General features: G+C 37.0%; 1 protein-coding gene across 12 annotated transcripts in view; it reads right to left on the reverse strand.

Moving 5' to 3' along the window:
- myo6 (myosin VI) overlaps positions 1-24,945 on the reverse strand; it is a 122,441-nt gene that overhangs the window by 35,807 nt on the left and 61,689 nt on the right. For all 12 annotated transcript variants that reach the window (XM_031902672.1, XM_031902674.1, XM_031902671.1 and 9 more), the window contains 8 exons: positions 23,406-23,550; positions 13,138-13,295; positions 11,296-11,387; positions 6,999-7,071; positions 6,293-6,420; positions 5,365-5,460; positions 3,516-3,686; positions 1,843-1,881 (listed from right to left, as the gene is read on the reverse strand). In XM_031902672.1, coding sequence (XP_031758532.1) covers positions 1,843-1,881; positions 3,516-3,686; positions 5,365-5,460; positions 6,293-6,420; positions 6,999-7,071; positions 11,296-11,387; positions 13,138-13,295; positions 23,406-23,550 — 902 coding nt within the window. The remainder of the gene's footprint in view (positions 1-1,842; positions 1,882-3,515; positions 3,687-5,364; positions 5,461-6,292; positions 6,421-6,998; positions 7,072-11,295; positions 11,388-13,137; positions 13,296-23,405; positions 23,551-24,945) is intronic.

Raw genomic sequence — 24,945 nt, forward strand, 5'->3', positions numbered from 1 at the left:
CATACATTCCTGGCCGACTCTAGGGATGCACCGAATCCACTATTTTCAGATTTTCGAATACTGAACCAAACTCATATGCAAATTAGGATATGAAAGGGCTAAAGAGAACCGGAGAAAAATTTTGCAACTTCCGTTTATGTGACCAAAAGTCACGTGATTTTAAGGATTTGGATTCAGTTCAGGCTGAGCCTCCCTAAGGGGCCCGCCCGCCCAATGTCCTCCCCTGAGCATGCCGTGGCCCAGTCCGACCCTGTCAGCAGTTCACTGAGAAGCCCTCTATATAAACAAACCCCTGGCATGCTAAAGCTAAAACCTGTTTATACTTTAAATATAGAAGCAATGTGCTTAAAAAAATATTGTGTTTTAGGGTGATTCATTAAAAAATTCTGCCAAAACTCTTCTATGCTCACACATCTGTTTCACTTTCTGCTGCCTCCTTTCCCAGGCTGTGCAGGGGTGCTAGTGGCACTCAGAACTCTGCACTGTCAGAAGTTAGGCTGACCTGATAGGGAACTTAAGCAAGTCTTTGCTTGTGTGACTGCTCGCCTCTGATTAGCTATTCCCCTCCTACTGTGCTTCTGGCAGGGACTGTTACAACACACCCATCCCTCATCTGAAACACAGACAGGGACCATACCATATCTATGGGGAGCTCCAATAAAGGGGCCATTTTTAGAAATACAAATTTTTATCACAGAGCAAAACCAGCACCCTATATTATTCATTATTGCCTACAAGATTGGGGGAGGGGTGGGTTAGTTATGCTATAGGTCTCCTTTAAGAGAATACTAAAGTAGGCAAAGCAGCAGTATTTTCTAGTGGACAGGAACCTATGTGTCACATTTATTTTTGGCCTATTAACACCCTCAGACTTGATGGCTCAACAACCTCTTGAAAAAAAGCCCTGCTTTTTGATCTCTTTGGTTGCAATTTAGTGATAGCAAAATATGTTGTATCTCCAATCCAAGGGTCTGAGCAGAGAAGACAACATGAGTTTTAGGTCCCCATTTCAAGAATTTATACACAGAACTAAGGGATTCTGATAACAGATTATTTGTACTTTTACCAAGACCATTTCCCCAATAACAAGACCCCACAAATATTCCAGTGCCTCTCCCTTCCCATAAATACAGCCCAGAAAACCTGCAACTTTTTAATCAAATAAAAAGTCCATAAAGGTAAATATCCTTGTGGAACTGACTGGACATGAGATGCCCCATTTAAAAACTACTTTATAATTCTCCTTGTTTCCCCTCACATTCTGCCAATCATCCTGCAGGGACTGTTTCCAGTTTGGTAATGGGGTACAGTTACCAGAGAAAGTAGAACAGAGGAAATACTTTAAGAAATTCCAGCTGGAACAGCTTCAATAACTATTTATTTTAAATGCAATCAGTTTGAAATCACTGCAGCCCTGCAACTTGCATTAATTAGCCTCAACCCTTATTTTTTTTTTTTTAGTTGACCTGGTTACCATACATTGGGAGAGAAAAATGCTTGCTAAAGTTTACCTTTAGAAAAACCTGGCTGAGTGGTGGCCAAAAATAATTTATATGGCTTAAATTGCTACTAATAATACAAGAATTATTATTTCATTGATTGCTCTCTAAGTCTGCAATGAACTTCGATATGCTGTATGCATGACAGCTGGAGGGTCCTGGGGGCCGACTGAACCACAAGAGGAAGACATCATTAATTTAGGGACAACAATTACGCAGATGCACAGGGAAATGGTAGTCATAGGTAATGCATAAAGCAAACACAGCCTCCAACCATAAAGCAGGGGCAATAACACTGAGGATTATTATTATATAAAAAATAAGAAGGAAAACATATACTCACTGTACTACGCAGTTTTTCCAGCAGCAAATTCAACTGAGTCTGTAAAATAAAAAAAAGTCTGTTAAACATAGCAAATAACTATGGATGGTCCATGTGCATTGGGTGGTTGGCATGCAATATGGTGCCACATATACATGCATTTTACCCAGCAGTGCATGTTTTTCATGATATTGGGGTTCATGGAAGTGCAGTCGGAACACAAAATAGTAAAATGCTGGAACACATATTAGCATTTCAAGGCAGTGTAGATATTAACTACTCACTAGCCAAGTGATGAATAGCTGTACTTAGAGCTATTTTCTGCAAGGAAAGCATACAAATTACAACAGAGAAGAAGAAAATATGTACTTCAGGAAAAAGCCAATGCTTTTGTATAGGGTATAAATACAATTCAGACAAAACATAACTTTGTGGCTGCAGGGCATGAAAGAAATGAGCAATCTTTCTATTCTGACAAACAGCAGAGTAACTGCTTTAGTCAGAGACTCGTGTACCTGCATTCTAACATCCTGACAAATAGCCCACACATTACAGACGAGAGCTTTTAGTACCTTACACACAGCAATCCTTACACTATTGAAACCAAATATATGTTAGATTTATGATGTGAGATGTGATAAAAAATAGCTGTCTACAAGTTAGTTTTCTGGCTATGAAATTTGTAATTACACTTTGTTTTTTGGTTCTTTTGACAAAGACCATTAGGTATAAACAGTGCTATTTGCATATAAATAGCCACAATTTAAACAGGCTAGTTAAATGCTTTTTCTTAATCTGTGTGTCTAGTGTATTTCATAGTATCATTTGCAGTGCTTGTTTCAAAGGCTCACAAAACCTTACACTGCAGGAAAATGGAGAACCCAGAGGATAGCCACATATATATATATACATATCAAACAATTTCCATGCCTTGACTGAAATGGAACCTCAGGATCCCTGTCCGTCCATTGCTAACCTCTGAGCCACCATGCATAATGAATGCTGTAGAACTCGGTCCAATGGCACACTGATGATATATACATACCACTACCTAAAATTTCTCAGGGCCATATTTTCTCAGACTTTGTGTGTACATGTGATTATAATTAGAGCACGAAAAAGCATTCCTGAATATTTAGGAACATGACTATTGTTTACGTATATATCTATATTCATTTCCATATCTATCCCACACTGTAGACGGTATAATTCTAGGTACATAAATATTCTATAGAGCTTTTGTGCCCTTTGGTTAGCATTGCACTTTCACATGTCCACATTACAAAAATATATACTATGTGGAGCACTTGCAAAATGATGGCCCTATTATATATGCTATAAAATATATTTTAAGATAAATGGATTAGATGTTCTCCGGTTCACATGCACAATTCACATTGTCTATAGAAGGACATTTTGTGCTGGTCAGTGATCAGGTTAATGTGACCATTAAATCAAGGTATGAATGCTGTAGAGTTCCTGAGTTTAAAGGTATCAAAATGAGGATCTGTGGTCACAGCTGATGAAAATCTGTTTCGTATTTTCAATTAGCTTTTTATGGCCAACTATTTTTCCTTACCTGACTTTCTGGAGTTTTCAAGACTCAACCAAGACAAATAGAAATTAAAGTCACAAATACTGACCTTCTAACCTTCTATATATCTATAATTCATTAAGCCTATTTCATATAGTACCTTGAACTTGTTGCCCACACTGATGAAGCTAAGTTTTCCTGTCTTCTGCTTCAAATCTTTGTGGTTATTGGCAGATTCAAATAACTCTCGGACAAATTTATCCTTGGATTCACATATGAGAGATTCAAGAGACATATGGAGTGCATCATTATTTTTCTCCACAAACTGGGTCTGCAAAGAAAAAAACAGGTAACAATAAGAAAAATGCCTAATGATATGTGTAAAAATATGTTTATGGTGTAGTAGCCCAAAAAAAGTGTACAACTGGTATAACCATGTGGAATTGCAGCCCATATCGTTCCAGGTCAATTAACCAGCTCATATACACATCACAAAGTCATCCTGATCTTATGTTTTCAATTATCAAAATTGATGCAAAGGAAATATAGTTCTGTTGTCAAATGATTGTTAAAGGGGACCTGTCACCCTAAGAAATAATTCGAAATTCTTTTCTATTGTGTTTGTTAAGCAAAATAAACTTCACTTACACTATATAAGTACTATAAATCTTTTTTCCTTCAGTCCTGGTATTGAACAATCACAGCCACAAAAAAAGCAAATGGCACTCAGGGCTGTAAACAAGGGAAAAACCCTTAAAGAATTTTTTATTGCGGAGGTGCAACGTTTCGGGGCAACGTGACCCCTTTATCAAGCATGATAAAGGGGTCACGTTGCCCTGAAACGTTGCACCTCCGCAATAAAAAATTCTTTAAGGGTTTTTCCCTTGTTTACAGCCCTGAGTGCCATTTGCTTTTTTTGTGGTTGTACTATTTTTGGAGGGTGCCGATCCCTCCAGCAGTGTGCACCGGGCATATAGATTTGGAGCGCTAGGGTGTGCGGATAAGGTCTCTGTGGTACCAAAATTGAACAATCACAGCAAATAGGCAGGTGCCATTTTGTGGCAAGCTTTGTATCACCCCAAAATCTTGTGTATGTTCCAGAATGGGGGACCAGATGCCCAGGCCCATGCACTGGCGAAGTAGATGGTTAGGAGGGAGGGGGAAAGTGAGAGCTGAATTGAAAGTTAAAGTACTTGTCTAAGGCATACGGTTTGGATGTGTTAATATAAAAATAAATTTGGGTTACTTGTTTAATTTGAAAAGGACTTTTATTATACAGCTTTTTATGTCTGGGTGACAGGTCCACTTTAAGGGACCAAGTCACAGAACCTAAAATTGACAAATGTAATAAAAGCTGCAAAGTTTGCTACTGGCCTAATCACCTATAAAAACCAGTCAGTAGTTAGCATTTACTCAGATTGTAAGCTCTACGGGGCAGGGACCTCCTTCCTACTGTGTCTCATACCACATGGCACTTATATATATATATATATATATATATATATATATATATATGTATTTATTGTATTTATTTATTATATCACTTGTCCTCCCTGTGTGTAATTTTGTATTCTGTAAGACTGTACAGCGCTGCGTACCCTTGTGGCGCTTTATAAATAAAGTTATACATACATACATACATACATACTGATCACCTGTTGAAAAGCATCTTATTGGTTGCTATGGGTTACTGCACCTTGACAAACTTAGTGCCTTTTTACATATGGGGGTTACTATAGAGTCTAATATATTAAACTGATTTAAAAAATACTGTGTATCAAGCACTTTCCCCAACAACCTTTCCCTTAAACAAAGTGGGGCTCATTTATCAAGTGGGAACATTTGCCCATGGGCATAACCCATCGCAACCAACCTGTAGTTGGCTTTTTTTCAGCCAGTTACAGGTAGTACAATAAATGGAACAATTTGATTTAATGTTTTCATTTGATGCATTTATTTGATAAATGTGGCTCATGCTTAAAATTAAAAACTCTGCGTGAAAAGATTACCGTTTCATAGCAAACAGCTCCTGCAAAATGTCTGACAATAAAGCCCTCGTCGTCTCGGATGTTTCTGTGTACAGCAAGCTTGGACTTTCTGGGGATCTGGAATGAAAATCAAAGCAATATTTTACATGTGGCAAATTCTGACCCGTTTAAACATTGTACGTGAAATAATCTGACTTGCACAAAAGTGAACATAAAGAAAGAGCATCAATTCATAAGCATCACTAGCAACAACTACAAGTTAGTATGTAAGCATGACTAGAAATGCAACAGAAACATAGGTTTGGGTCAAGGTGCCACTGAAATATACATAAATAACACTCAGCAATATCCACTTATGCCAGCAATGTCATCAAAATATGTTCCTTTTACTCAATTGTTTCTTAATACCTACATTAGCTCATGGATGTGGTAACAGTAACCATCCAAGCCTTGACATTTACCCCAACTGTGAAGCATTACTTAAGCTAAAAGCAGTAGCCATTATTAACCCAACTCAGAAGTATCCTTTTTCTACTAAGAAAAGTAAATAGAATAGACCTTAAGAGGGTTTTCCCCTTGACAGCTAACACCCAACATGCTTAGCCATAAGTGAGAATAAATTAAAATTTGACCCGAATGAGGAAAAAAGAACTGTGAGTCCGAAATGCTACATGATACTACTGTAATTACTTTAGAGCAGAGCTTGGAGGGTTATTTTTTATTGGACTTCTGCTATCAGAAAAGAAGCCTTGTCTGATAAATAAGTTTCTTGCTGGCCTCTGGAGTAATTCTGACCCTGTGGCTAGACAAGAAGAAATGTATGATTTGGAAACTGTGCAAATAAGAATTTCGTGCTGGGTGGCTCAGTACTTTCATTCCAAAAGCCTCCCATGAATCTGCACATCCCATGCCCTTTTCCTAATAAGTTTGGAGAAAAGTTCCAACTCACAGTGAGCCGGAAATGGTTCTTGTGCTTCTGATGAACTGCAGAAGTGAAGTGCTGGTCAGTTGGCTGAGGGAGCCTGTTTTCTTCATCCAGAATATCCAGGATACCCACTAGTTTTGCTTCAATCAGATCTACAAAACAGCAAAGCGGATGCAACAGAATGTATTGAATGGATTCACAAATATAAACAAAATGTGTTGCTTTCCCACTCAATAAGCAGATTTTAGATACCTCCAGTTAATTTATTTTCTTTTGGAAAATGTCACTCTCAAGCCTTTGTAGATCTCAGCCAAGGTGACAAGAACAGTGCACAATAAAGAGAGTCTGCTAGGTGATTATTTATCTGCCGTATACAATATGAAACATATAAGAATATTTTAGGTTGATACCAGCTCTCACACTAGATAATTATCTTTAAAGCAGAACTGCTGAGATACCTGGAGGAAATTAAACCCCAGGCAGCATTTCTAACCGCAGCAAATGCTATAGTAAAAGCTTTCAAATTAGGAAAGCATCTCTTGTTATCATGCCATCAGCGAATATGGACACATGAAAACAGCAATGGAGTGACGAATCACAGAGAGACAAAGAAAAGAAACCGAGGGACATGGAAAACAACGAAGCATAACAATCACACCAAATTATCTGCATCATGCTGCAGAGATCTGCTTTCCAGCATAGAAAAAATAAAATATTGACAATACAAAACCTATGCAGTCCTGGTTATCCACATAGTGCACTTCATTGACGCCTAGGCCTTCCTTCTGGTAAAGCTCTTGTTCCTAGAAATAAATAAGAAATTATCATGAGGTTTTTCAAATGTAGTGCTAATATAAATTACAAAATTGAATGAAAGGTATATAAAAAAATCATTGATCATGGGGGGGGTTACAGAATGATCAAATATGTAGGATATGCTACAATATGCCACTAGAGCCGAAAGAGAATAGTTAGGACAATGTAACCATAAAATGTAATTATCCAGGTGCCTAAATCCCTTTGCATCCCACCGTGCTTTGTACATGAAAGTGCAACAACTACAGAAGGAGAGAGGACCCTGCAGAAAAAAATTTTGCTTTATAGATAAGACATTCTGAAAGGGTTGAAGGAAAATTGACCCATAATCTAGGAAAGGGTTTAATAATCCCTGAATAATTAGAATGTTAGACTATCTCTCTCATCTTATAAAGCCAGTGATTTATGGACTTGGCAGTTTGCCATAAGTAATAAGCAGCCAGCATTAAGAACTGTACAAATGCATTCACTTCTATGAGTGATGGAGAAGTGCATTTACTGTCCTTACATAAACAGAAAGAGAACAGAATGAACACAATGTATGCTCGACACAATAGCTTTCTGTCTCAATAAATCCCTTTCTGCAATACCTTCATCTTTAAAGATCTCTACTTGTTTTTTTCTTTAAATGATCCCTAGGCAACTCATAAGGAGCTGGCGGAAAACTGAAACTTTAAATATGTTATATAAAAAGAGAGAACATGTATTTAATATTGAAAGGATTTACTAACTTCACCCTTAACACTATTAAAATTAAAGTAAAGTACACTTAATCTAGTAATTTCATCTCAAACTCTACCACTGCTGACTCACAGATCGCAAAATCTTATGCTATATACAAATATTCCAATTTATTTGCTTTATTAAAAACATTGATGGGAGTATTGAATAAGAAACTATTGAATAAAGCACTTTAAACATCCCTTTGCATGTATTGTAAGCAAGGCACTTAATTCAGTGGTACTTCCTACAATTGCCATTTGGTGCTATATGGTATATTCAGATATTCTTTGGTGCAAGTCTGTGTACACTTAAAGGGGCAGTTCCTACATTAACTTATAGTATGTTATAGAATGGCCAGTTCTAGCCAGCTAAGACTTTTTATTTTCTATTGTTTTTGAATTATTTGCCTTCTCTTTCTAGTTTTTAAATTGTGATTACTATAAAATGCACTTGTTTGGGGAGGTTGATGAGATCCTCGATTTAAAGGGAAGATCAAACCTGCCGATCAACATCTGGCCAATATTCAATCAGGTAGGCATGTAGGAGGGTCCCATACATGGTCAGATAAGCTGCCGAATCAGCCTCAAGGGCCCAAATCAGCATCTTAAATTATAATTTCAGTATGTATATGTTTGTTAAATGGGTTATCTTCCAACAGTTTTCAGGAGCTTATAAAAACATCTTGCTCTGGGGTGGAGTTATTTACACCACTGTATGAGTAACAAAAATGGGGTTGCTATTAAGTCACTTACTGTCTTCTAATCACAGATTCTATAAGATGTTCAGAGGGATGAAGAGCTAATTGAAAACTAAATGTCTTGCCTTATCTTAGTGATGTATGCATTAATGTATTATCTGTTATATGTATAGTGCTGACACATTTCCATAGCACTTTCCGGATAAGTTAAGGTCAGTTAACCTGCCTGCATGTTTCTGGAGAGTGGGAGAAATCCAGAGTTCCTAAGGAAAACCTAGCAGACAGTATGGGAGATACAGACTCCTTGCAGGCAGTGCCCAAGCTAGAATTAAATTCAGGATGTTAAGCAGAAGCTAAGCTACCCAGAAAGCCACCATGTTGACAGTCACAAGCTGGCCTGAAAACCATTACCACTAAGAAATATTAATTTGGTGTCAGTGACAAAGTTAGCCAGGGCTCAGAGCCGGCTCAGAGCCTAGTCTGTAACCTGGTTTTCATTTAAGGAGGGACAGTTTATTTCATGTTGGTGGCAGTATCGGGGTACTTCACTATGTAGTCCTAACAGGTAAGTTAGAACTCTTGGCTTGAGATGGCAAGCGATATCCTATAACAAGTACAATTACCAATCAACTAAATACTATTATTACCCTGTTCATTCATTATTCTTCATTATTCAATAGAATACAGAAAGTGAAATAAACAAACAATCCACTAGTTTCCATTGCCCTCAAAAAAACTACACTTTTATGCAATATGTCTTCTGCCTGGCATTATTGGTATTAAGCCTTAGAAAACCCAAATAAAAAAAAGTTGGTCATTCACAACCAGACATTCCCTATCTAGGAAAAGACCAATCTCACAATACACACTGTGAGCCAAACTTGTATGATTTAAATGGCATTGTGACTGTTACAACACAATATGCATAAGGTATAATATGGGAGAAAGTAAAGCAATGCAGTGATCATCCTACTATAATTCTCTGCTAAACTTAATTTGAATTCTTAATTTAATAGCAGCACAACCTAAACCTCTTATTTATATGTTAGTAATGTATTATCATCTTATTATTTTACCAGAGGCATTTAATTCTCAAAGCTGAAAGCGGTCTCATGCCATTTTGCCACCAGGTGTTCCTATCAGGAACAAAACCCGCAGAAGTTACAAAACTCTCAAAATCCCATTCTCTCTACTCTGCCATTTTAATAATTTCAGCACATTTTTGGCCCTTAGCTAAATGTTCACCAAACAGCTTGTTTTCATTTCCATAGTGCCAATGGTTTCTGTCAAAGTACATCTGTGTCTGAAGTGAGCTTCAAGGCATAATGTGAAATACCTGCTAATTTCTAGGTAACGGGCAAGGTATGGGCACAAATCCCATGTAGCACAGCAGATACAAGGACAGACTTAAATGATTTGTTACCAACCACAGGATAAAAGAAATGATGGGGCTATTAATAGCATCATTTTGGAAATCTCTTGCCAGCCCTGAGTGCTATTTAACTTGTGCACTTGTACTTCCTTGTATTCTGAGTACTTGCACTTCGTCTCTCATGTAATGTATATCATAAAAAGTGTAAAGAGCAGTCACACTAGAAAGAACCTGTCATGGCCTTTGATTCTGAAAAATGCAATACATTCCTGCAGAAGATGAAGGAGAGAAGACATGGTGAAATTGATAGATATACAGTATGGGAATATTTCTGTATATGTCACAAATCAAATTAACTTCTTGGCTCCTGCCTTTCAGGGTTTTCTTTCAGAAACCAGGCACATTTGCTGATGTGATGTATTGTACGCCATGCTGGCAAAGTACAAGTAACCTTTACTACTAAGAGTGATTTCCTTCAAAGTCTTTGCATGTACATACCGCCTTTACATTTACATGGAGACCATGACTCTATATGCTTTCAAAACTGCTTTAATAGTGTAGCACAAGTTTGGGAGTTCCAGCTATGGCTTTCCATCTACTATAGTATTAAAAAAAAATCTACTGGGAAGTGAGAATTAAAAATAATGTTTCCCATGCCTGCATTAACTGCTAATTGGCTAGTAATGGGCTTATGCTGCAAAAATGTATGTGATGATGTAGAAATGGAGATGGTCGCTGTTTTTAGGGGTGTTTCCTGGAACTGCTGGAATGAGGTTAATATTATCTTTAACAAGAAATCTTATGCTAATGGGAATGTTATCAATACACAGATGCAGCAACCCACAGGAAGCGATAAGATGCTTGCTTTTCAACAGGTGACCAGTAAATGCCACCTTTTAATACATATCCATGGAGTCTAAATAGATATTTTGGTAGCTACAATAACCCTTTGGTAAAATGTATATAAATTTATATGAATAGCCGCCCCCATGGCTACACAGCAGCTTGTTTATATAGACTCTAGTAGTATTTGTGAAGCAAACACAGCTTTTACCAGTGCAGGGCAACAGTACATAATATTTCATTTTTTTCCTTTCAACCAAAATTGAAGGGCATAATTTACTGTGTGCATTTTTATATTTAAAAACAGTGCCAAATGCTATATTGTTGTACTGTTTAATCATTATAGTGTTGGCGCTGCTAACGTAAATGTCATTTATAGATATTAACAGTACTTTCCCACTTCACTCAATCTTGGACATCACACAGGAAGGAATACGCAATGTGCACATCTAAAAGAAATTTAGAAATCTAAAAAATAAGGGAGTACAGCTAAAAGTTGTCTTATGCAAAGGCCTCCTGGCATTAAATAGGACCTAATGATTTTGTCTGACAGGTAACATTTCAACTTTGTCCTACCTCTTTTAGGATCCTTTCATTAAAGAACTGTTGCAGCTTCTCATTACAGTAGTTAATACAAAACTGTTCAAAACTGTTGTGTTCGAAGTATTCTGAAAGGAGAAAAGTGCAGTCAGTAATCTCAATATAGAAATCAGTCGATTTCAGCACAAATTATAATATAGCTAGTGACATTCTCATAACCATATGATCATAAAAAATGATAGTTTGTTATTAAAGAAATGGTAGTTGGAATGATAATTTTTGAAGGTATTAATTTCTAATAATACAGGTATGGGACCTATTATCCAAAATGCTTGGGACCTGGGATTTTTAGAAAAGGGATCTTTTCATAATTTAGATCTCCAGAGGTGTAGGCTAGTAGGCTAATAGATACCGCACTGGTGGGAAAGTTTTTTTGGTTTTTTTTTTTACTAAATATGCTACCTTCCAGCGTTAAACCACCTGCATTGGGAATTGGGAGAGGAGCTCCCAGTGTGGGTGGCCATGTTGTTGAGTATGCATACACATAATAAATATGCCTCCCAACTTGCTCATTATGCACATGCATGTGATGTAAGCTTGGCAGGCGCATAAGCCGCTCTTACGTCAGGTGCATGTGCATAATGAGCAAGCTGGGAGGCATATTTATTATGTGTATGCATACTCAACAACATGGCCACCTGCCCCTGGAGCTCCCCTTCCCAACCGAAGTGCAGGCTTTATTAGCACAGTTTGGGGGTGACATGTGCCCTTTAAAGGAACAGTAACACCAAAAAATGAAAGTTTATAAAAATAATTAATATATTATGTACTATTGCCCTGCACTGGTAAAAGTTGTGTGTTTGCTTCATAAACAATACTACAGTTTATATAAATACCCTGCTGTGTAGCCATGGGGGCAGCCATTTAAATTGAAAAAAGGAGAAAAGGCACAGGTTACTAAGCAGATAACAGATAAGTAGCATAGATTCCCATTGTATTCTACACAGTTTATCCTCTTATTTAACCTGTGCCTTTTCTCCTTTTTCAATTTAAATGGCTGCCCCCATGGCTACACAACAGCTATTTCTATTAACTACAGTAGTCTTTCTGAAGCAAACACACAACTTTTACCAGTGCAGGACAACAGTACATTATATTTTAATTATTTTAAAACATTTTTATTTTTTAGTGTTACTGTTCCTTTAAGAAATGAGAGATATAGTAGTCAAAGAACATTCTTAAAAGGGGATATAACCCCAAAAAACATAGTGCTTGGCCCCAGGTTCTACATTAAAAAATAAACCTATTTCCAATATACATTCATAAAAAATTCACACTGTTTTTATAAACAAAACACAATCCCTTGCCTGTGATCTCCCCTCACAATACTTTGTATTTATCTATTATCTCAATACCCCCTGTTTGTATAAATGTATTCTACTGTACAGCGCTGCGTACATAAGTAGCGCTTTATAAATAAAGATATACATACATACTCCACTTTCTCTGATTGCTGATTGCACTAATGCTAAATTTGGTCAGAAATAACCCTGCACAATTTTTCCTGCCCTCCAGAACTTGCAATAATAGTTCCGAAGTAATGCAGGCAGTGCAGTCAGCAATCAGAGCTAGTGGGTTAAAGGAGGGGATCACAGACAAGGGATTACACTTTTTATAAATGGTACAGATGAATAAATAAATGTAATTTAGAAAAAGGTTCCTTTTTTAATAGAGAACCTGGGACCATTAGGACCCCTGCCACCAATGTGTGTTTTGGCTTTTAACCATTAGGCCCCAGGGGGGAACCCGATAATTTTGGCACCATGATATCTGATGGCAGCCCTGCTAAAACCAGTCACAAAGGAGAGGAATACTTACCAAAACCAGCAATGTCTAAAACTCCAATGAAGAAGGATGATCTCTCAAAGGGAAAGCACTGGTTCACTCTGTTTACCACATGATCAAACAGATGGCTATAGATGGCTTTTGCAAGGGCATCCCGAGCATTTTCTGCCTGCTGAACTTTAAGGGGAACCCTAAAACAGAAATGGATTACAAAAAGCATAAAACTGTGGATACTGTGTTTTTGCAAAAATGTGTTATATAAGTCCATAGATGTCTATGGCTTTTCAGAATCTGCAACCTGGACGTGAAAAGCAGAACAGACATTGCAACTATTCATCCAATTATTTCCTTTACACACATGACATACTATGATATATTATGACTATAATAACTACAGTTCTTATAAACTCATGCACAGTTTTATTGTACCTGTAATTATGCAAAATGACTGCATTCACTGCACTAATCAATAGACATGGGTGATCCCATTTATTTCTCAAAATGAACTCAGACAAATCAGGAAGGGTACAGCAGCTGCTTCAGAATAAGTGCTATAAGCTATATTATACATACATACATAGAAAGATGGAAGACACATCATAGCTGAGTGCATGGAAGACACTTTATGGTGACTGCACATATAAACCTTTCCAATACAGATCATCTCTAAATATTTTTTTTTGTTTAGATGTAATCATTACATTCATTATACTGACCAACTGCAAAGTAATAAATCAATAAACATTATAGGGCTTGTGTACATCCAAAAGTGCAGTTGTGGTCCCCACACTTTCCCTGTAGTTGTGCTTAAAGCCACTTGCAAGTTTTTGCACTTCCATATAGTTGTGCTCGGTGCCGCTCAGTTCTTCCTGCCTTATTCAGAAAGCTCGGCATTACAAGATGGCCATCTTCCACACTACGTTTTAGGAAAATAATTTTAATGATAAAACACTACCTTGTGGTAATTAAGACGCACAAATCCATATTGTTGGGAAAACAATTGTACTGGATTTATTTAATAACTAAATGATTTTTAGCAGATTTAAATAATGATTCGAACTATGAAAAGACCCCTTATTAGAAAAACCCCAGGTCCCAAGCAGTCAAGATAACAAATACCATAACTGTAAAGAAAGTTCCTATAATGCCTCGCTCCTGCACCAAGAGCCCTGTACATGTGCAGTTTGTAAGACTATGAGGAAGCTTCCTGCTGATTGGCTCAGATCCACATTCCTAAGGGGGGGTGAGTTCCTTGCATTTTTGAGGGAGGGGAATCAGGAGAGAGGAGAGAGCTGCGTGTCTCTGGCACAGAAAGAGAAAGAGGCAAGAAATCTTTTTCTTTTGATAGAGGACTGTGAGCATTTCTGTGAGTGCTTATGGCTGTATTTACATAGACCTTTCTGATAAAGCTTACGGAGTTTGTACCTTTCCTTTTCCTTTAAAGCTCTTTTGTGACAATTTAACACAGTACAAGAGACTTCTATTTACGGAATACTGAAAAGCAAGAATTCAATCACAAACTTTCTTTCCAAAGTCGTGTCATGATGAAGCACAGTGTGTTAAGTAAAAGAACAAACTGTACACACACACACTGAATTATTTAGCAAAGGACTGTGTAGCTGACAACAGGTCGATTTTTCATTCTTGAGAATCTACATTTGGGGGATATCAAGGCACCAAATGTGTCAATGTATGCAATCAAAAGAGAAAAAGGACAAACTAAATGGTCTCAGTGAGATTCTGTTTGGATGTATAATTTATGTGCTAATTGCCTAGACTTTCATATAAAAACACAGGACTTAAAAATGAACGCTGCTTTAAGAGAACGTGTTTGTTGGTTTTTGAACGTTATTCAAACATTATTTCAAACTTGTGAGTAAGTCACTTTAATGGCCAATATTCATCAGCCTGTTATAGAAACACTTTATTATAAGAAAATACTACATCTATAAACATTTACATCTATAAACTATAAGCTTTATTAAACATATCCTGTGATAAGATAAATTGTGTGTGAAACCAATGACCCACAGAATTATTTATTTATAAGGATTATCTGCTGTATTATTTTTCTGTAGTTTGCGTATGTGCCATCAGATACTGCCGTATCACTACAGATATAGCTCCCTACAGTACAGTACAAATGCCATATATCAAGAATTGTTGAACATAGCACTCTTGATGAAAGTCCATTTATCTTGGGCTTCAAAATGTATAAAATATTGCCTTGAATAATTCATAAAAGAGGACTAGATAACAGCATGTCAGATATTTATAAAAAATACTGCAGATATAAGGATCATTTTGCTGTAAAAATAGATATGCTATAATAGACCAATAAAGAAGTGCATCTATCGTGTTAAAGGAGAAGGAAAGGCATTTTGGCCTTTTACTGCCAATAGATTAGCCACATTAGTGTTACTTAGAATGCTATATTTATTCTGCTGAAAACTTTACCGTACCTAAGTAAACAGCCCTAAAGGGTTGATCTGTTTAAGATAGCAGCTGCCATTTTAGCTTGGTCTCAGTAGCTCCGTGCTGCAGCTCTAGCTGCTGGTAGCACAGATTACACAGAGTTGGGAGGGGGAGCAAATTCTGATGGGAGACTTGTGCCCATGCTCTGAAGAATTTTTTTTTCGTGCCCATGCCCACGAAGTCTAATACCAAAGAACATGTGTACACAAAAAAAGAAAAGAGATCCTGTGTTTATTTTGATAAAGGATAAATGCAGTGTTTCTGTAATTTATTATGGGTGTATAACGTTTACCTCTTATATCAGTAAATATCCCATAGCAAATAGTCTCAAATTGCTCACAAATTAAGCAGCAGTCTTCAGAAACAGTGTTACGGTATTATGCAATAAAAGTAACAAAGTTTGCATCAGGTCCAGTTACTCATACTAATGTATTTGCTTTCAGCTTGTGGATGGTTTCAATGGGTTACAAGTGGAGTTGCTTTGATAATCACCCCTTAGTGTTAAATTAACAAACAATTAGAGACAACTGGGGGTACAATCCAATGCTTTTTACACAGCATGATAAATATACCCCTAAGGGTGTCTATGAGATTTAAAAAAGAAATGGTTTTATGGTCTGTTGGTGTCTCAATTTCTATCTTAAGCTGGCCATACACGCACCGATAATATCGTACGAAACCTCGTTTCGTACGATATTCGGTGCGTGTATGGCAAGTGGGCGAGTCGACCGATATCGCAGGAGGCTGCGGATATCGGTCGACTCACCGATCAGCCAGGTTAAAAGATTTTGATCGGGCGCCATAGAAGGCGCCTAGGCAAAATCTGCCGTCAGGGCTGAATCGGCAGAAGGAGGTAGAAATCCTATTGTTTCTACCTCCTTATCTGCCGTTTCAGCCCTGAAGGTTAGTGGCGGATTTAACAATCTTTCGTGCAACCGATGGTCGCACAAAAGATCGCAAATCGCCACGTGTGTGGCAACCTTTACTATGCCTTAGATTTCTAGACAAACATAACAGAGCATTAATTGGGGGAGGGTGGATGCACAATGTGAGCAATTTTCCTTTGTGCCAATAATTTTTCTGTGCATAGTTGTGCAAACAAATATGGGGTAATGAAATAAAAAGGTAAAAGTTTGCTACTGTTCTAATGACCCATGGCAGCATTTACTAGTCACCTGTTTAAAAAAAAAAAAAAAAGATCAGTTGCTACGGGTTACTAGACCATTGCCAGACATTGATATCGGCCCAGCTGCTAAAATCTTCTACAATTTTTATTTAGATTTTATTTTTATGTCATAGAATGTCTTTTTATAATGATTTCTAAACATGATATAGAGGGACCTTCCTTTCCATAGTGTATTTTCTAGTATAAAACTCTGATCCATCATTCACCATTGTGTGCTTGTGGTATCAACTGCAACATCATATATCCATCAGTCAGATGCCGACTGTGTTCATATACAATTCTGATATCTTTTTCATAACTTGACTGACTTTTATTAGACAGGTATAGAATCTATTATCCAGAATGCTTGGGACCTGGGTTTTTCCAGATAAGAGATCTTTCCATAATTTGGACCACCATACCTTAGGTCTGCTAAAAAAAAATTAAACTTTAAATATGGATTCATGCAGTTTAATTACCTTAAAGAGACGGTACTGTTTTATTATTACAATGAAAAAGAAAATTACTTTTGAAAAACAGAATTATTATTAATATAGATAGCTTATAACAGATCCTATATGGATAATGGATCCTAGAACTGTATGTGAAGTATGGAGATTTTATTTCACTGCGTCACTATCTACTTTGGTTCATAATCTAACTCTAACAGATTTTACTGCTTTGCTCTGCCTACTTTCTCTGGAACATATGCTATTTTAATGCTCCTGGCCATGACAATCCCATATTCGTCTTAGAAAGATAAAGTCTAGTTGTTAAGGGACTGGGCTACTTCAAGGTTGTGAAGCAGCAGAGAGTAAAAGCAGCAGAATTTTGGCTGCTATTTGTCAGGTCTCAGTTTGCCAAAAAAAAGGTGTTTTGGTGGAGGATGATTTGGTTTCATCTGTATTATTCAAACGCCCCATATAACAATATAAGTGTTTACACATTTACTGTAAATTAGATGTGTATTTAAATGATTTATCACAAAATAAACATATAAACTGCATAAAAAAACTTCAAACTGATATATAAATGCTGTGTTATTATTATGAAAATAGTAAGCCCCTGCACAAAGTACTTTTCCAGTATCTCCCAAATAATCTTGTGACGAAGAGGAGTGACAGGAACCTTATAAATAGAGAGAAGGTGCTGAACCTTGACTTTGTCTCATGCTAATAACAGATCAGTGAGGCTAATCCCTGAGGTTTATGTTGATTGACTGCCTGTCCTTTTACGTAATATAAGGAACCAATGACATTCAGGCATGTAGCAATGAATCAAAAACTCTGTGCTCTGGAAGAATGACATGTGGCCAAAAAAACATGACCAAAAAAAGTGGTAAAGTCAATACATTTGCCCAAGTGCAATATAAAAAAAATATATATATAATTATATATATATATATATATATATATATATATATATATATATATATATATATATATAAATGTATGTATTAATAAATAAGAAAAAATATTAACAATCCAGGTAGTATAGTCTCAGGTACTTCATAAATCAGTGGTACTAATATTTACAGTAGTGCCAAAAAACTGCAGGCTACCAGCATCACATGGATAAATACTGACATATATATTGTACCAATAAATGGGGTGCAGGGGCATTAATGAAGACTCATTCTAAGAAAACAAAAAAAGATAGCATCCTCTTGCCTACTTTAAATATATTCTTGTTTAATAGTTTAAAGATTTAAATCCAAGCAAATGATGTCCATTAAGTGATAAATGTGATGGAGATAGAATAATTCAGAACAGTATACTGCCTTGACTCAAAAGTGCTAGTTTTGCTGCATCATGCTCACAGGTTTGCACTAAAGATAAACAGTTTTCTACTGCCAAAGCTTCACTAGGGACTGGTAATCTGTGTAATCCATGTACTGAAAAACGAAAACTCATTCCATGCCTCTCTCAGCTGAAGTGGAACTCAACCCACACCCAACGCTAACCCACAAAATCTTGCCATTGTAGGACCCACACCCAACCCTGTCTTCCCGCTCTGTATGCTATTTCTGCATGTATCTAAGGTCCCAAGACAGGAAATCTTTGGTAGCAGAGGAACCAACCCAAACCCACAATGGTCACCAAAATTTCAAATCACAGGTCAACCCACACTTCACTGCTACATCCATATAGACAGATAGCTCTGTATGTCATTTCCCACTATGCCACTCTATGGAAACTATATGATCCCTTTTTCCAGTGAAATTAATTGTCACGCATGGCATGAATTTATAACACAACAAAGGTAGCTCCAAAAGATTAAAAATTAGGTTTTAGTAACAAATCTGAAAAGGAAATCATATGTATAATAAGCTCGCTGGTTCATCTTGAGGATTCTAGTGAGGGACAGTCCAGTGTGAGGTAGAAATGCACAGGCAAGAGTATTTTTGTATCTAAAAGCTACACTTGCCTATAATTAACCTTTTCCCCATTTTGCTTTTACATATACAATTAAAAAACAAAATTACAGAATAGGGATTAAGAAGCATGATAGGAAATGGTATTGCTTTTTAATGTCCTTCAAACCACCAACATGAAGTTTGTGTGCCAGCAGAGCAAACTGCATTTGTCTCAGCTCAAGTGTTGATGAAAAGCCATTAAGGCTTTGAAATTCTGTGAATTTGCTTCCATTTGCAATTCATATTATCCATATTCTCTGGGTAGTAAGGATGAGGGAAACAAGAAGGGATGAGCAGAACAGCTAATTAACTTCCAGCTTGAACAACTATTTGTCCCCAAAGACACAAAAGGGAAACCCACAGAAAAGCAAGCTAATTGCTCATGCAGGTTCACATTTAAGATTGCATCTGTATTTGTGCTTTTTCCAAGCCATAATCTGATTTTAGATAAAGCACAGCAATCACAGCATTAACAGTACCTAATAGAAAGTTTAACCTACTGCATTCAAGTAAACAGTTTCAAAATCTAATTAGAAGATGTACCAGTTATTATAAATACATTTCCATTACATTTGGCTGAATAACAAATACACAATAAAAACAATGCAATGTAATATCTAGAGACAAAGCAGAGCAGATAATCAAATGGAATTTCCATTAACTGCAAATTCTTGCAGCCAACACTTTGTTCCCAACTGACTAGGGCCTACCATAAAAATGTTACAGTGGCGTACACTGCGCCTCTGGGTAAATACATCTATTTTGTAAATGAACTGATAGAAATCTTATGAGCAATAGATTAATCTCAAGTCAGAGACATAAAAAACAGCTGGCATAATCAGAGAAAGTGAGAAATAAAACTGAGACACCAAAGGAAAAACATTCCATGAGCCACAAACTAGATATTAATGCTTAGAAGTAAGAAATATCAGAGGGGAAAATAATTATTTTGTAGAAGCCAAAGCCAAAATGATTGAAATTAAAGGATGTGAAATTGAGCACCCATAATGCACCAACCACAATATAACATGCCTGACTAATCTAAATTTGTGCATGTATCTACTTCTCTTGAATACATAGTAATTTCAAATGTATATTGAATAATGCACCCCCTGTTGTAAAATATAAGGATATTATAAGTCATTGTGACAGGGGCAGTAATGTTATGGTGCAGTGCTATATGTGGCAATTGGACCATCACCACAAGAATCTAGGAGAGTTCTGTCTGCTTTTCCTAATTTGTTTTCCTATGTGTATTCCATGACCTTCCGCAATTCCAGCATAAGTAGTAGGAAAACAACACAGTGTATTACATTAAAGTGGACCTGTCACCCAGACATGAAAATCTATATAATAAAAGTCCTGTTCAAATTAAACATGAAACCCAAATTCATTTTTATATTAACACATCCAAACCCATTATAAAGGCATTTAAAAATCCCAGCTGTCAATCATATATTGCTTGCCCCGCCTCTATGCCTTAGGCATAGAGGCGGGGCAGACAGTAACTTTAGCTTTCCATTCAGCACTTCCTAGATGTCACTGCACATCTCACTTTTCCCCTCCCTCCTCCTTATCTAACTGTGTAGCCAGTGCATGGGCCTGGGCATCAGGTCCCCCATTCTATCACATAAACAAGATTTTGGCATGATACAAAGCTTGCCTTAATAACAGTGTCCACAAAATGGTGCCTTCCTGCTTGCTTTGATTGAGTAATTCCAAGACAGAAGGAAACAAGATTTATATTATTTATATAGAGTAAGTAAAGTTTATTTTGCTCAACTAACAATATAGAAAATAATTTGGACTTATTTCTTAGGGTGACAGGTCCGCTTTAACTACAGACATGTCAGGAATAATGCACTGTGTACTGTAAACTGCATTACTAAAATACATGGCCACAATAATGGACACTGTTGTACACTTTAATAAACCCTTGACATGCCAGAAATACAGTGCAAGATATCAATAGCTCAGGTATACCCACCTTTAGTAAATAAACTTGACACGTTAGAACTAAAATAAACTAGAATACAAAGGGTTCAAGTTTTGAAAGCTGAAAAGTTTGCTACAGGTCTAATCATCTATAGAAACTGATCAGCAGGAAGCATTTACTGGTCCCCTTATGGGTTGCTACTGGTTATGCCAGCTGTTTTTTATGTCTCTGACTTGAGATTCATTTATTGCTCATAAGATTTCAATCAGTTCAATTACAAAATAGTGTATGTACCCAGAGGCACAGTGTACGCCACTGTAACATTCTTATGGTAGGCCGTAGTAAAGTCAATTGGGAACAAAGTGTTGCTGGGCTAAATGTGTGCCTTTCATTACATATGAGGGCGAGAAGTTAAAAGGGATGTTGAAGCTGACAGTGTACCTGAGGTTAACCTGTTGAGGGTTCATGGTGTTTCCATATTATGCTGATTATTTTAATTAAACAAGACTTTTAGCATATATAGTAGTTACTAAAAGGGTATGTGCCTCCTTGAGAGATAAGAACTTTGTATTATTTCTGTGTTCTGCTTCTCCTAGGAACGAAAGTGCCCTTTCTTTATATTCGCCATGAGAAGTGCTTAATTCCCCAGGCATTTTCTGACAGGCAGAATTACCACTCAATCACTTTATATATAGTCATAACATTACTGGAAAGGTTTTTCGCAGAATATCAAGCCCCACATCCACACATAGTAAGCTATAATTCTCTATGATGAACAGTAAGAAGAATATACTTCCTACAAAACTTAGGAAGGCATGCTTTTAATACAGGTATGGGATCCGTTATCCAGAAAGTTCAGACTTATGGGAAGGCCATCTCCCACAGACTCCATTATAATCAAATAATTCAAATTTTTATCCCAACTAAAATATAATTAATAGTTAATGGAGGAAAACAATCCTACTGAATTCAATTATTGTTTAAACGATTTTTAAGTTAACTTAAGGCGTTGAGATCCAAATGATGAAAAGACCCCTTATCAAAACCAGACTAAGAATTCTTGATAAACAGGTCCTTTACCTATTTATAAAAATTACAGGTCAGTATCGAGAGGGGGTAGTACCTAAACCATTCGTTCCTTTCTGAGAAATTACCAATATGAAATCGATTAAAAAAAGCCATAAATCAAATTCCTGAAGAACTGATTTAAAGGATTTAAGTAATGTGGCTTTAAATGGTTTGCATTTGGATTCCTTCTCACTACTAACCCTATGTTATGTGTACGGCATAAGGCATGTAAAGGCCTTTTTAATCTTGCTCATTTGTTTATGAAGGTTTATGCAAATTGTACATGTTTGTCTCATACATGAAAAAAAAAGGCAGATGAAGACAGATATACCCAGGACACACAACATTTAACAAAATAAAGGCCCAATACACGGACTGTTTCGGTAAAGTAAATATGCAGAAAGTGTTACTCTGAGTATGCTGGGCATTACTGCATGGCTAGTGGACCCAAGGGTTGGGTTCCTGTGCCAGAAACCTCTGAAATAAGAAGATTCTTGCAGCATTGGCAGTTCACTGCAGTTGACTCTGGAGGGACTAAGTAGTGTACCCCCCCCCCAGGCCTCTGTAGTGTTTTCACAGATGCTGTAGGCCCGCCTGCTACATCCCTGTCAGTGATCCTGAATATCCATATGGGAAATGCTTTTGCAATGTACACTACTAATGTCCATGGTCAGATCACTGACAGGGAGGCAGACTTTGCCTATGTTTGGCCAGTATCATAATTATGAAGTGTAGTCGCTATACAGACTTATACAGTATGAATCTAAGTCTTAAAATGTAAAAGGGGCAGATGTAGGGAAAACAGCTATAAGTAGTTAGAACTGCAATGGACTGCAAATTTACCAAATACAAATTTTGCATTATATAGACCTTAAGTGTACACACAGGGTATTTAATTGGTGATAATGGGAATGTCTGGAATACAGGCTTTCTTGTACATAATACTTTCCACTCAGTCTTCTCTGAAGAAAAGGAAAATGTAAACGGGGAAGAGCATCTTATACAGCACTCTTTGCTGCAGGTTAGGTCGCTCATTATTTTTATACTGGATTTAATAATGTGTGCATCACTTCTCATGTTCCAGCAGCTGCTGCACAGCAATGAGATAAGAAAAAATGTTTTCAGGGTATGGAGCTATTTTTTCCCATACCAGAGTGAAATGCAGCATCCAAGAAATAATGCTTTTGCCCTATGTTATTGTTTGTACTGATTTACAAATAAAGAGAGCTATGAGTGCTTACTTTATAACTGTGCCTTTGGTGCCCCCTGCTGTCGTGAGCATCACCCTGCTAGTGAGGCTAACCTGCAGATCATCTTGATCAAGGCCCAGGAGTTTAGCACAGCATTGTAAGGACTCGCTGGATTTCTTTCTCAGGGTACAGCCACCTGGTGATTGATAAAAAGAACTGTCACGATTAAGTCCTTCACATGGGTAAATAAGCAGTTACAAGCATTCGTCAACAACACAGGGGGATAAAATCTGACAAAAAACAGGTATTGAGTAATCTGCAGTTTTTAAAGCATTTATCTAGTAGAAATAAACACACATTATGTTACAACCATTATCATTTCAATAGCCCCATGTGTTTCTGTTACTATAATGGAATCAACAGGTGCAGAAAATTGTCAAGCAAATCTGATTACCAATGGATGTAAAGCAGCTTGATGTGAAAGGAACTGAAAGAAAAAAATCTATAGGGCTAGCATGTCAAGCTTACAGGCCTGCAGCTATTTTGGATTACAAATCTAAGAACATCAAACGACATAGAGCAAGGCACGGGTCAGGCCTTGCATGGCAAAGAACAATTTTTTGCATATGTGGAGTTCACCCATAGCACTGCACCCCTGTAAGAGGACAATTCTGGTTCCAGAGTGCCCATGGTGCCCGTTTCACTATGCCCCTTCAAGCCAGAACGCCTATGTTACATCATGAGTGCAATTTCTTTTCTTTGGTCCTGCATGTTGTTAAGCAATGTCTCTATGCTAACTGCCCAATTCTTTTGTTCTGACTCTTTTGTGAGTTCAGGATCCAAAGATATAAACTTTGTCATCACTCACCTCAAGTGGTCCCCAGTAACTGAATTTCCCCGACAGAGCCTTATGAACGAGAACATAACTCTGTCTAAAATTTAAGTACACAATAAATTCACATTCCAAAACTGGAAATATGTATGGGACCGGTTATCCAGAATGCTAGGGACCTTCTCCTTTCCTTCTCCTTTAAAAAATGTTAATAATTTGATTATTGAGTCTATGGGAGATGGCCTTCCCCTAATTCAGAGTGTGTGCATAACAGGTTTCCAGGCAAGGGATTTCATACCTGTAATGTATAAACTTAAAGCGTTTTATGGATATTGATCACATTTCCATATTTTAGCTGCTATCCCTCACCATAAAATATTGTTCATAATAAAACCCATTCTACCCAAGCCTCACATTGCCCTTAGCCCATTTATTGCTTAAAGCAATTTAAATCTCTCTGTGCGTAAGCAGTAAAACTTCAACCAGGAAATCAATTAACTGATGATTGAATTCAATAGGCAAAAAAATCTCAACTATAAGATACTGCAGATTGAGTCAATTAAACTACACTTTATTTTTTAATGAGTTCATAATTAAAATTATTAATAATCTAATATCTTAATAAGCTTGGAGCATACTCTCAGATTTGACCCTTAAACAAAAAGCATCCCATTGACTGGTCAAGGACAGAAAGGTAGCAGATTCAGAGCTTTGCTGCTTCAGTCAGAATATTGATCAAAATCACAGTAAAATAAACAA

The sequence above is a fragment of the Xenopus tropicalis genome, chromosome 5 (genome assembly GCF_000004195.4).
Source record: "Xenopus tropicalis strain Nigerian chromosome 5, UCB_Xtro_10.0, whole genome shotgun sequence".
NCBI lineage: Eukaryota > Metazoa > Chordata > Amphibia > Anura > Pipidae > Xenopus > Xenopus tropicalis.